This window comes from Lipotes vexillifer, unplaced genomic scaffold, assembly GCF_000442215.2.
Source record: "Lipotes vexillifer unplaced genomic scaffold, Lipotes_vexillifer_v1.1 scaffold234, whole genome shotgun sequence".
Taxonomy (NCBI): domain Eukaryota; kingdom Metazoa; phylum Chordata; class Mammalia; order Artiodactyla; family Lipotidae; genus Lipotes; species Lipotes vexillifer.
The window spans coordinates 641,183-656,115 of NW_006782612.1; the positions used below are offsets into that span (position 1 = coordinate 641,183).

At 38.7% G+C, this 14,933-nt stretch overlaps 1 protein-coding gene across 1 annotated transcript in view; it reads right to left on the reverse strand.

The window, feature by feature from the left end:
• The window catches only part of STARD3NL (STARD3 N-terminal like), a 50,148-nt gene that overhangs the window by 19,985 nt on the left and 15,230 nt on the right, over positions 1 to 14,933 (reverse strand). The window contains exon 2 of the mRNA XM_007455332.1: positions 3,586 to 3,868. Within this exon, the coding sequence (XP_007455394.1) occupies positions 3,586 to 3,810 (225 nt within the window). The 5' untranslated portion in view covers positions 3,811 to 3,868. The remainder of the gene's footprint in view (positions 1 to 3,585; positions 3,869 to 14,933) is intronic.

The window sequence follows — 14,933 nt, forward strand, 5'->3', positions numbered from 1 at the left end:
TTACTGATAAAGAAGTGGGTGTGTGTATGTGTCGTTGGGGAGCAATGTCAAGTTAAGCGTCCAAATCGACATAGCAGGTAGCTCGTGATGTAATGTGGAATGTGAGTCAGTGATCTCTGGAACATCTCAAAACCGTGTTTTTCAATCTGCTCTAGAACCTATCTCAGCTCTCAACTGAGGTAAGTCCAACACTTCCATGTAGCTCTTTAAGAATTTCAATTGTTTAGAACCAGGTTACCTAGGCAATTTCATTTCCTATAGGCACCTTATTTCTAGCCAGGCTAATATTTTCTCTGCATCTGCCCTTGTCCCCTCCAAAACACACACACACACACACACACACACACACCTGCATAAGCACAACAGTCTTGCCTCAGTGCTTCTGTTCACCTCCATCTCGAAACCCTCTCCCTATTGGTCCCACCATCCAATCCTAGATCACCCTTCTATCCCCAATTCCACTCTTCAGATAATTCCAACCCACTGAACTCTCCCAGTGAGTTTCTGTTATCGTGGGTCATCAGTTTAGCTATAGAACATAATGACAGTGGGATAATAAAATCAGAATCAGAATCAGTAGGATAATAAATACCTGAAACATAAGTGTAATAATAGAGAGAGATTAATAACTAACTTGTTTTTTTCTCTTTCTGGGTAGAATTTATTTAGCTAATAGTAAATTACATAATCTATAGTTATATAGAGCTTCATAACTGCCAAGGGGCTGTGGAATATATCTTTTTATTTGCTCCTCACAAGAATTCACAAGAAAGGCAAGACTGGTATTAGCTCAGTTAACTGACTGAGAAACCAAGGCTCAGAGGACTTACATGGCTTGCCTGAGGCCACAGAGTTGGCCATGACAGCTCTGGGACAAATTAGAAGCATTCTGACACTTTCTGGTACACCAGTTAGAAAATAAGAAGACAGGCAATAAGCACTGATAAAGGTCTTTCTTGAACCATAATCTCAACCAAAGGGTCAAAAAAAGAAAAAGACAAAGATATCAGCTGGCCCAAGGTCTTCCAGCAGGAAAATGAACCAAGGTGCTCTTAGGCTGTTCCAGCTCGCCTAGGCCCTGCACACCAGGCTGGGTTGGCGCCAGTCAGCTCCCTGGAGCCAGGAGGAAAAGCGGCTAAGTTGGAAGTCATATATGAAGGCAAAATATTTTGGTTATTGTTATGACTGCATAGAACAGCTGGGTCCCCATACTCTCTTGAAGGCCTAAGCTCCCTTTATGCTATTTCCTTCCTCTTTTAAAGATCAACAGTAGGAGGCAATATAAGATCATCTGTTACACCTCCTCAGCTAAACTTTAAAGCTCATGTAGCTTTTTGTGGAGCTTGCAACACCTGAATCAGAAGCCTATGTCTTGGCACTCGGTAAACGTATAGTCATGTGAAAATAACAGTGGATCGAGTGATTAGAGATTTACAGAGACAGACAACAAAAGAAAAAGGGATGGTACAGTGTGTAATGAAAAACCCGGGTCAGGACTGACAATTCAAAACAAATAGAACTAGAAAGTTAAATGTTTTCTTTTTTTTTTTAAATAGCCTTGCTAAGAAAGTCATGATATACTGTCTCAAAGATCATATACTCTTTTTACAAATGCGGAAACTGGTAGTCAGTGGAAAAGCGAGGATAGAAACAAATTTCTTAATTGCTAGGTCTGGAGATTTTTCATTTATAAAATGTTACATATGGATGGAAACAGATTGCTTATGATGAACGAAACAGGGTGCATCCCACTTACTTCACTTCCATTTCCTTGAAGCAGTAAGAAAGGAGGGAAGTGAGTAGTGTAATCCCGTGACCCACCACGGCCCCATCCCATAGCTTCCCTAACTTAAGTGCATACTCAGTGGTCATATTAGTGGCAAACCAATAATGCCTCGATTTTGTGCTGTCACTGCAATAATTTTAAGTGTGCTTCCTTAAGACTGCTGCTAAGCTTTCCTGTTAAAAGATGCATTTCTTTTTCATCTCTCATGCTACAGCTGCTGGTTTTGGAAACATATTACTCCTTTAAAATATATCAATTTAAATATATTCTTTAATGTGTACACATGGAACACATGGTTAAAAGATACATTTTAAATTACTGTTGTCATATCACTGGCTTTTTTGGTTTGAAACAAAACTAAGGCATACCCACAATGCTAGATTAACAGAAGGAAAAAATCTATAAACAGAAACTTAACAGTAGATTTGTGCTGCATATGACCTTGATTCTGGGAAAAATCTATCTTCTTTTGTTTAAATTTTTTTATTTTCTAATATAAGTATATATCTGCTTTCATGAAGTTTTATTACTCTATTAGAATTTATGATGAAATTAAATGAATCCAATGATGCTAATTATTAAGAGTCTAGAATCTAGAACTAAAATTGCTGCTATGAATCAGAATATTAATCAGAGTTTAGATTAAGACATTGACTCTATCATGAGGCAAAATTAAAAATCATTTTCCAACAGGAATCTCAGCATCCTTTCATATTTTCTCTATTTTAATAAATTTCTTATAAAGCACCTAGCACCATGCCTAGCAAAGAGTAACCTCTTAATAATAAACACTAGCTAATAACTATTGCTACCCAGGCCTTAGCAAATGTTTCTTGGAAATAAATGAACTGCTGAAAGTGAAGGAAACAGACAATTTTTGCTTGGGAGGAAGCATTCTGGAAGAGTTCACCTATTTGTTGGTAAGGGATGTAAACAGTCAAAGCCGAGGCTTTGGAGAAAACAGATATATTGGTTTAAATAAAATGTATTATTAAAATGAATTTCACCTGCTTATTTTTATTTTTGTTAAACGCAGCAGCTAGAGAACTTAAAATTACACGAGGCTTGCATTCTATTTCTATTGGATAGTACTGGTCTAGACAATTATTTGGCAATATAACCACATAAATTTGACAAAATAGAGACAAAACTCCAAATGCCTCTAGGATTTTTTTTTTGATAAAATATGAACAAATAATCTTTTGAAAAAAAATAAAAAATAAGGTCATGCAAAATCTTAAATATGGGAACTAGAAAGTAAATGCAACATTAAAAACATATTCCAGAAGCATGTAACATTTTTTAAAGCAATGATTAGCAGTTTTTTCCTGAAAAGGGCCAGGGAATAAAAAACTTTGCCTTTGTGGGCGAGATGGACTCTGTCAAAACTACCCAACTCAACCACTCAGCACAAAAGCCAGCCACAGACAATATGTAAACAGATGGGCAGGGCTGTGTTCCAATAAAACTTTATTTATAAAACCAGGCCACCTGAATTTAGCTCTCAGACTGCAGTTTGCCAACTCCTGTTATAGAGCAAAACCCCAAGAATTCAACTTTCATAATTGCAGACAAAGTGAATTTTAAACTAATCAGGTTCTTTTTAAATATTGATAATAACCATAAAAAAACAAGAAAGGTCCAAATCAGCTGGAGAAGACCAATGGTGCCTCATTTGAAAAAAAGATGAAATTCACGAAAATGAGACAGAAATGATGAGAAAAATAAGAAAACTGTTTTGTTTTTTTTGTCTCTGGAAACAATTCGTATAATGTCATGAAAAAAAAAAAACCACTTACATTTAACTCTATTATCCACAGTAACGTTACAAATAAGAGGTCAAAGGTGACAAACAAACAGAAAGTCCTCCTGACATCAGATATGCCTTTCTTTTCCCTTCCTTCATAGGACTCAATCCTGGCCATGAGTTGCGTGGGGTTGATGGAATGGACGTCGCGCAGGGAAGCGTGCGAGCTCTGACTCCCCATGAGAGCGTTCTCCATGTCTTCTGGCACAGGGTTCATCCTGCAGAAGGGTTAAAGGAGCCCCTCTCCAACTTCACCATCCCTAGAGAGAAGAAATCTTTGGGGAATGAAAGAGAAACGCACGTTAAATCAGAGCCCACCTGATACCACAGTGCTACCCCTGCCCCGTGTGACTGCCTGTCTCACTAAGCATCAGGGTTTTTTAACTGAAGACATTTCTGTCTTGATGAAGATATAGAGAGAAAGAGAAATGAGAAGCAATTCTTGATGCTATCCATCAATACTATCAATACCAAAAAAGCTGTTATGGGAAAGACTGTCAGTAAAGAAGAATGCAAATTTATAGTAAGTAGTATAGGGTAAAAACAGGCAGTTAACAACAGACAGGTGTGCCTGGAACCTGGAGCAGCCTCTGGGTGACCCAGCCAAGCCAGCTCCCTTGCTGTGCCAGGGAGAAAACCTCTACAGTTTTGTCAGTGTCACTACCCATGGACTAGGAAAACATTTACTGAACAGCTTCCCAGAGAGCATGTAACCAGAAGGTGTAAACCCAGTATAAGAAAAAGTCTGTTTCCTAAAGAGGAATCGTTTTCCACCGCAGGTATCTAATAAACCAAATTTAGCATTTCCATTACCTCTTGATGAATAAGCATGTTTCCGGGCCTCTTCTTGGAAAAGAAGTATGCATACCTCAAAAAGTTTACCATTAGTTTACCATTATAACCCCACTGATAATTGCAACAATCACAGTCCTATATGGAGACGCAGGACTCCCATCCCCGCAAGGCCAGCATGTGCTTCTATAATAAAAGACTGGCGATCTGAATGATCTGATCTCCTCACGGATGAGGCAAAGTCATCAAACAGAGAGTATGATGGATGGTATTTTTCTTTGCCAAACATTGTAGTTTCCCTTCCTACACCACCTCGCCCTATGGGAGCATTATATACCCCTGGCTCTACTGAATTCATGTGCCTTTCTTTGGCCAGTGTAATGTGGCCACTGTAATGTGTGTTACCTGCGTCCAGATCTTAAGAACCAGCGCATGGTTCACCCTGCTCTCCTTTCTGCCACAATGACTGACAATGTCCAGTAGAAAGAAGAACATTTTCCAGGTGGGTAAAATACAATTTCAGAACATTGCTGGAATTTCCCTAAAGTAATATGGTCCCATTTGGTCCTATTCACAGTCCAGAACTCTACATCTTCACACTTGACCTTCAATTCTCTCCCTCCCCACGCTCAGGAACAAAAGTCCTTTCCACATTTTCATACAATGTGGTGATTTAATGACACAGCATTTTTGAAAGCAATTTCGTTATGTAGTTTGAACTATGATACTTTAAAATAATCATACTGCTTGATCTAGTAACCCTGCTTCTGGAAATCTATAGGAACTTAACTGTAGACCTTCAAGGCAAAAATTGATCTATGTCATTAGAGGCTGGGTCAGTGATTACCTTAGAGCAAGAGGAAAGGAAAAGTGACAAGAGGGTGCAAGCTTGGTCAAGTCCTCTTTCTTGGGCTGAGTAGTGCTAACACGGCTGTACTCACTTTTTGATAATTTATTGTCGTATCAATGATTTAAAGCTACTAGACTGTACAGAAAAATTAACAAATTCACAATTCAAACTGAGGACTGTTTTTAGGAAGAAAATCATTTGCAAGGTAACTGGATCATCTTCTTAGTCTCACCCATTCCTCCTTTCCTGAGCCCACCCCTCATGAATAAAAAGGACAACAAAGCAAAACACCCACCCCAGAAATCTGAGGCTATTTCCAACTAAAAAACTGACATCATACAATGCTGTACACCTGACTTGGGAAATGAGAATCATTACATTATTTTTCAGATGTGTGTATATATAATTTCTAATTAGCTAGAATGTATAGATACTACTTGCAATAGCTTCAATGATAAAGTTACCCACTGCACAGACTGCTCTCAGCAGCTTGACTCTAATCAGACTGATCTCTGTCTGGGACAGAAGCAAATTTTAAAAGGGAGGGAGAGCTTCCTTTTAATGTGTCAAGAGGAAGATACTTCTAAAGCCTCTTTCTACTCTACAATGATAGGATTTCATCCTAACCATGTCCTTCAGGAAGATTCAGTTCAAGTGTCAATTCCTTCAAGAAGACTTTCCTGAAATGCTCCCCACATTCCAATCCCCAGGCAAGGCCAAGTGCATCTCCTCCAAGCTCCCCTAGGACTGTGGATATGCCACTTACGGTACCGCTTACCACACTGTGCCTTAATTATCCACTTACTTGCCCGCCCTCCTGCTAGCTGGAGTGCTCTCTGAAGGCCTTGAATTTGATTTGCACATCCCTGTGTCCCCAGGGACTACCTCAGTACACAGCACACAGCAAGAACAAAACGGATATTGACTGCATAAATCCTGTCTAGCATCTAGCACAGACACTAACGCCGAGCGGGCTCTCAAAAAACTCTGCTGAACTGAGGAGACCACACGGTTTGTTTCTGAAGAAAAGCTTGGATATTTTCCCAGATATAATATTGAAAGTATTAAATATCCAGTTCTTGTACTGAGTCCTCTCTGGGGTTGGCTTGAGGAAAGCTATGCCTCTCTAAAGAGGGTATTAAGTTCTGATTAGCTGTATACCAGGAGACTGAATCTACATTTATTCCAACTATGGAAGAAGCATGGGGAGGGGGGAAGGTGATAAGGAATGGGGTGGAGAATTATAAAATAAAGAAAACCATCCCCTTATCTTTTACTGGAATTTGTGTAAGGAGATGAGCATCCTCTTTTGTTATTTTGGTTTTTGAAAAAGAGATTCATATCCTAATTGTTTTATCTGGATGGGTAACTATCCTCCTCTGTATTGGCTAGCTATTTCTACAATCATGCTGTGCTCACAAACTACCCCCAAACCCAGTGGCTTAAAACAATCTACATGTGTTCTCAAGCTCATGCGTCTGCAGGGTGCCTGCAGTTCAGCTGGTCTAGTCTGGGCCCAGCTGGCAACTCTGCTTCAGGTAGTGGATAGCAGAGCTTGGCTTCAAACTGTGTTGCGTCTAAGTCTGCTGCCTGTGTGTCTTTCCCCTTGGACCAGGACTACGTGGGGAAGCAGTCATGGAGAAACTACATGTTCTCTTCACGGCACATGGCAAGAGCACAGGAGACAAGCTCGACCATGTAAACACACTGCAATCTCTGTTCACATTCTAGAGGTCAAAGTATATCTCAAGGCCAAGCCCAAAGGGCATGGAGCTGAGATGTACATTCCATCCAAAGAGGAGCAGAAGGTAAGTGGATATTTGCTGAGAAATATTCCAATCTACCACAGCTGTCAATGTTCTAAACTAGGAGTCAACAAACTATAGCCTGTAAGTCAAATATTGCAGGCTGCTTGTTTCTTAATACGGAGTTTTATTAAATACTACCACATGCAGTCCTATGGTTGGTATCAATTGCTATGGACACTTACACATGAAGAGAGCAGAGGTGAACAGTCACAACAGAGACTACATGGTTCACAAAGCCTAAAATATTTCCTTTACTACCTGTAGTTTTCTAGAAAGGGAGACTGCTGCTTCCATCAGCTTTTCAAAGGGGAGCCATGTGAGATTTAGAGGTTCTGTGTTATAATTAGCAAAAAAAAAAGGCTGATTGATGAATATTAATTTTTCCAATGCATGCTCTGATTCTGCAATTAGCAAAAACTTGTAATCCATTCTTATTTTTCCACAGGTGGCTCTCGTGACACAGCACAGCTCAGGCACAGGTGGTCTTGTTGCCTTACCTGAGGGCCACTTCAGCAGTACTTACAGCCCAAACACACACAGCTCTCTGCCTTATTCTCTTCCCTTAATCCCACACTGCTAGAACTGGAGAAAAATTCTACCGTATCTATAATGGTGGCTTCCTAAATGATGATACCCTTTGCACGTGGGAAAACCCAAAAACCTGAAATCCTTTTGCTTCCAGAAAGAATAGCTTACATCTTTGAGATGTTACTACTGCACTGGTCCCCAGGCTGGTTGCAAAGCTAAGCCAAAACTTCAGCTCCATCTGCTTCAGCACAGAATTGATACCACCCAGATGGTAAACAGCAGCTGCTCTACCGCAGTAGCTACCACTGCTAGCATTTTACAGAAGTCCCACAGTCTCTCCTGGGACAAGTGGAAAGGGCCTCTGGGCACCTACTGGGGCGGCCAAACCAAGTCTCTCAACCCAGGCACCCAGCCTTCTCCTCTGTATTACTTCCGGCCACAGCAGGACACTGTATGTTCTCCTCCGAGAGAGAGAGAATTGAGAATAACAGACACTAAAAATATTTATCATCTTTTCCAAAGGCCAGTGGAGCAGATTTGGCTTACAGTCATGTTTTGTTTGGTCTCGTACGGTGTTTCTAAAGATCTTGAACTAATTGCTAACATTTTAAATAATGATCTTTCATCTAAAATTCCAGATATCTAGCTTCTCTGGAAAAGTTAAAAGACACAGAATAGCCAGGCCTGCATTCCCTTACCATAAGAATAAAGCCAAGAAGATGCTGAACTCTTTAGATGGAGCCCGCACTCTCCACTTGGCCTCAGCCTCGACCTAGCCTGGAGTCATCTGAGTCTGCCACTCTGATCTATTCCCCTGTCGTCTGACAGGCAAAGAGAATCCTACACCTGCAGATTGTGTCTCTTCTTGTTCTTTCAAAGCTTTCTTCAGGGACTTCCCTGGTGGCGCAGTGGTTAAGAATCCGCCTGCCAATGCAGGGGACACGGGTTCGAGCCCTGGTCCAGGAAGATCCCACATGCCGCGGAGCAACTAAGCCCGTGTGCCACAACTGCTGAGCCTGCGCGCTAGAGCCTGCGAGCCACAACTACTGAGCTGGCGCGCCACAACTACTGAGCTGGCGCGCCACAACTACTGAAGCCCGTGTGCTCTGGGGCTCGCGTGCTGCAACTACTGAAGCCCATGCTCTGCAACAAGAGAAGCCACTGCAATGAGAAGCCCACGCACTGCAATGAAGCCCCGACTCGCTGCAACCAGAGAAAGCCCGCACTCAGCAATGAAGACCCAGCACACCCAAAAATAAATAAATTAAAAAAAAAGCTTTCTTCATCTATGTTGCCGAAATTATTCTCGCCTCTGAAGTAAATGTTTGCTTACAGATGACAAAAACAAAAAGGTAGCAGCTGAGGCCTACGCAGATTATACAAGGACACACCCATCTGAGGGATATTTCAAGATATATCTTAGAATTAAGACTCGGGTCTTCCACTTCTGTCCTCTCCATCAGATTCCTAGAAGGAAACAGGAGGGACATCAGAAGGTGTTCAAATGGCCCCTGGGATGCAGTCATTGGATTTGTCCCTAAAGACACGAGCTGCCCCAGCTCTGCCCACTCTACCCCGGGTCTGGGCTCCTCTGGGGGCAAGAAGCACCTCAATCTGACTCTCTTCTTGCAAGCCCCACCACGTGTTATGAGACCTGGTTTATGATGGTTTTTAAAAGCTCTGTGTAGAGCCCACAGTTTCCAAAATGAAACAGCTAGAAGTGGAGAACGGGAATCATATGTCAGGGAGTAACCTGACATTTACAAACATACTTTGCCAGTATGAGAAAGAGGCATGATAACTAACAAACACAGATGCTTTAGAAGTAAACATGCAGAGAGAAGAGAGAGCTGTGGGAAGGAAGCTAATCCACAGCAACAGAAACACATAATAAGACAACCTTCCTATTCTAAAGTATGAGAGAAGGAAAGTTCTGCATGCCTAAGAAGACCTGGGAGATGAAATCTACACGTCAGATTCAACCAACTATTCAAACTTTCATAAATTAAAAACTTTTATTTAGTGTCTTCTTAAATGATCTGCTTATGTTTGTAAAACATCATAAAGTTCGTCTGTGGTAAAGATGTTCTAAGCAACAAAAAAAATTTGATTCATCATCCTGTACTACTTCATGGTACTGATGCTATAAGTATGTCCATTTTACCTTGGAAGGTAAAGACCTGGTATAACTCTGATGAAAGTGTCTTTAGAAAGCCTGGCAGCGGCTGAGGTTAGGGAGTTGATGCCTTTGTGTAACATTCCAGCTTCCTGGGCTGGAGAACTATCACGATGAAGCACTACAGGAAGGTTAATAAAATCAAGATCAAACAAACCTGTCTTTGGCAAATGTCCGCTACCATTATGTTCACATTTCAAAACAGCCCTGGCTTACTTTATGCTTTATGTATTACAAGTTAAATAGAATGTCTAGAAAAGCATTTCTAAAATCTAGACTATTGGATTGAATTTTAAAACACCTACACATCACATCCCGATTAGTAGTTGTAGCAATAGGAAATTACTGGATAAAGAAATCTGGAAAATAAAGTTATTTTAAATTAATAAGTAAAAAAAAATTTTTTTAAGCATCTAAATAAAATCACCCAACCAATTGTTTGGCATTACTTTAAAGAAAAAACTGTTTCTTGAATCAAGGAATCAAATTTTTCCAGCAGATTCCTATAGATTTTCCAACTGAAAATCAGTGAAATGTTTTAAAAAAGAAGAAAAAGATCTATGTGTATGTATGAAACTCTGCTAGGCTTTTTATAGATTTTCCCATATCACCAGGACTACAATGGGGAGAGAATGTTGAAACAATTGAAATAATACTGCCCTCTGAAAGTTAAACCATAAAATCTGCACATAATGAATCAGAGTAGATGTGCTCTGCCCTTAAAGAAGCAAAACGGCTCGTAGGCCAAGACATAAGAACAAGGTGACAGGACATATGTTCAGATCTAAAGAGATGAAGAGGGAATGTGCCCATCAGAAAGAGGGTGGGTCAGTCCCTAAAATACAGGAAAACGAGTGTCACAAGCAAATGGCACCTGTGCCCAGTCTGGCACTCTTCAAGTGCGGACACCTTGTCTGTTTGATTTTAAGTATCTTCAATCCACTGGCCTTGCTATTCCTATCATTAGTGTGATAGCATCAGGGTATCATCAGTGCCTTTTGTCACTGAACAGTTTAATAATTCCCTACATGCCTCCCACAACCTTTCACAATTCTGTGCTTCTTATTAAAATGTGATAGGGAGACAAGAGAATGGTCAGCTTGAAATAAATATCCAGTCTACACGGCAGTTAACGGTGTTCACCGGAGATTCTGAGATGTAAGTTTACCCATGGGAGAAAGAGCCACTCTCCCTTGGGCTCTGAATACACAAGCCGACAAATGAGGTTTCTCAGTCAACAAGAAAGACGGCTGGACTCAAACCTAATAAAGTCAGTAACGTGATGCCACTGAGAAGCTTTTTGGGAGATAAACATCTGGACGTCTCCTGACGACCCTCAACAGGCTTATCGTACAAAATTGCTCTTTAGGAGCTTCTAGAGATATCATCCAGAGACCGTTTTAGTGATGGTTAGCCACCAAAAAATATTAGCATATTCTGTATATAGTATGCAAGTGGTAACGTTTCAAAAGAGAATTATATAAAGTTGTATTCATCACTCCAGTATTCTTCCAATATCTCTTTATAAACTTACATATAATTATCAATAATTTTCCTTAAGTAGAATTATTAAGTACATGACAGTTACCAAGCTCAACCCAAAGCTATAGTAACTGAACTTGATTATGCAACGGTGATCCAATATTTGCGTATTTTAAATCTGACTTGTAAGCATTTGGGTATGGTTACGAACGAGTTCATACTCAATAAAAAGCAGGGGAGGGTACATAGTTCAGCTAAAGATTTTTAATAAGTATACAAAAACTTCGAAGACTCAAGATGTATAATTAAGTTCTGAGGATTTTTATATATATACTCTTAACTAAGCAAGTATAGCTAATATTTGATGTTTTTAAATTTAAGAAGTGCAATACGTTTGAAATCAGGTTTAAGATTTACCAATCAGTATCCATGTATACCTTACCAGAAAGAACAGAAATACAAAATGCATCTTTAAAAATGAAGAATCTAAAAAAGAGTGGATATATGTATGTGTATAACTGATTCACTTTGCGGTACACTTGAAACTAACACAACATTGTAAGTCAACTACACTCACACAAAAAAAAACAACTAAAAAATTGCAAAAGCTTACTTAGTGAAAGATTATAATCAAAATGGGAAGTTTTTGAAGATTACTTTTTTAAAATCTACTGAGTATTTTAAAGATACAAACATGGATACAGATTATTTGAATACTGTAAGCTTTTTAAAGACAGATAATTATTTTTTCAACCCTACAACCATAGACTATGTGCTATTTTGAAGATATGCCATGTTTACAAAATTGATCATAAAACTAGACTATCAAAAAAAATCTAGGGCTTCCCTGGTGGCGCAGTGGTTGAGAGTCTGCCTGCCGATGCAGGGGACACGGGTTCGTGCCCCGGTCCGGGAAGATCCCACATGCCGCAGAGCGGCTGGGCCCGTGAGCCATGGCCGCTGAGGCTGCGCGTCCAGAGCCTGTGCTCCGCAACGAGAGAGGCCACAACAGCGAGAGACCCGCGTACCAGAAAAGAAAAAAAAAAATCTAATTCAGTAAGCCTTGCAATTAGGAGCTAAATACAGAACAAATAATGCATAAAATAGAAATTTATAACATAGTAGTATTTTCTAAAATAACTACTGAGATAAAAATATTTTAAAATTAAAACAAACTATTTAGAAAATAGTGACAGTGGAAAGCTGTCAAAGTTAAGCTTATTATCAAATTCACTTCCTTAAAGTGCTCTAATTACTTTTCAATAAAGAATAAAATTAAAGAATTAGGCATTTAAACAACAAAGTTACAAAAACTCTATCCCCATGGGAAAAAATATAAAAAAGAAAAACAATGGGTACAATTAATAAATAAATCCAAAAGAATAATAATAATAATAATTGTTCCAATCTGAGGAATGAATACAATGTTATTCATTATATTAAACACTCTACTTTTGCACATGGATGAACATTTCCACAAATTTAAAAAATATAAATAAACCCCAAAATTAGTCTTTTAAGAGGGAATATAGGTAAACCTAGATTCGGGAGGGGAGATTAGGAAAGGAATACAAGTCCCATAATAGGAGAGCTTATTTCTCAAAGTGTAAGTGATACTTTATACTAATCACATTTGAAAATCATAAAAAAAGTCCATACTCTGAAAAAAAAAATATATTACATCATGAAGACATAGATCTCCTGAATAGAATGAACCATCCCCAAAAGAAAAGTGAAAAAGTTGACAAAGAATTACCTAGCAAAGGAATGAGAGTCAGAGAGTATGACAGGTATTTCAAAATTTTAAATAAAAGATAAACAAAATCCTATAAACTGTTCCAGAACATTAAAAAGAAAGAAAAGCTATCTATCCTATCATTAAATAAAGCTAGCATAATCCTAACGTTATCTGACCAAGAACACACAAGAACAAAAGAACATAAGTACAAACCTATCCCACCTATTAACATATTATTATATTATGTAATAGTGTATGCCTTATATTAACATATTAACAAAATCAATAGCTTCCTTACACTGAGACTGAGTCAGGCTTGGTGCTGAGTACTTAACATACATTATGTCATTTAAGCCTCACAATAGCTCCCACAAGTAGGACCCACGTGTTAGAATGTATTCCTGAAACATCACAAAAATAAGTCAAAACTCATATTTAAAAAAAAAAAAAAAACTAAACCTAATCGGAAGGCAAATATTTCTGTTTACCCACTGAAATGTTTCACTGCATTTCGAAAGCACACATGAACACAACTTACAACTTATTTGAGCCAAAAAGCTTTGAAATTATGTATGTTTTGACTAATTTCGAATTTGGGAGGACTGGCATAATGTCAAACTTCATGGGACTCTTCATTTCCGCATAGATAGCCACGACCTTCCACTTTTCTTACAATGTGTCTCTCTCAAGTCTCTTATTCTCCAGGCTTTGAAAGAGACCTAGGGAAAAATATGTGATATTGCAAAAAACACCACAGTAAGCTGAACAAAAATGGGCAACTGACAATCAGTGTCGGGAGACAAGGAACAACTGGCAAACAGGAGGGCGTATGCCCAATATTCCAGGGCCAAACGTGTGGACATAGAGGATACTGTTATTTATCAGTAGAAGCCAGAAATGTTAACTGTCATAGGAAATTTCCAAAATATTAAGCATTAGTTCAATTAAAAAAATAATAAAAACACTAACGGCCAAGGAAAACTCATTACCAATAAGCCACGGTGTGGCCTGTACTTCCCTAAGCTTTTCTGCAAGGAAAAACTTGTGTAAACCAAAAAATATCTACAGATGATAAAGATACCATCAAAATTCAGTTGCAAAAGAATAAAACTATTAACCAGTCATTCAAGTACATGGAGAAAGAAATCTACATATCAAAATATACTGAAGATTTTATTAAAAAGCTAACAAAGCAAAATCGTTTGTATGGTTTACATACAAAGAAGAAATTGTGGTAAATAACACATGATTTTAGGATGTGGAATTCTTTCTAAGACAATCTACAATGGAAAACAGAACTGAATACGTAAAAATCAAGTTTCTCTATTCAAAAACATTAGAAACAAAACAAGAGTATTGAAAGACATAATAAAAACCTTAAATCCAATTAGAAAAATAGGCAAAGCAAGTCAAGGTACACTAGAAAAATAAATTTATTGATAAACTAAGGTAATTCTCACCCAACACCTGTAGATTTTTTAGGGGATCAAATTAAATTTATGAGATCATTTATTAGTTTCCTGGGACCTTCAGGTAGAGCTCAAATTCCTTAATCTTGCCTAACCTAACACATGGCCTACTTCTGCCTACCTCTCCAGAATCATTTCACCATACTACAAATCACAAGCAGTTCCCTAAAGGAATCACATTCTCACCAACCCCGGCTTGTACTTTTCTCCCTACCTTGAGTGCTACTTTCCTTATCTCTATGACTCTTAGCCATCCTAATAAGCCTTAACTCAAAGGTCACTTTCTCAGGGAGGCTTTTGCTTCGTCTCATTCTTCTACACCTCTCTGCCCCCCTATCAGAAAATAGTGTACACAGACATCGATCATGCTGCCTCAAGATTATTTTCGATCTACTTTAGATAAAAACAAAATAAGACAAAAGAAAAAACATCAAAAAACAAAAGAAAACAAAAAAATAGCTTATTCAGGATGTTGTGATTCACCTGTTTACCAATCC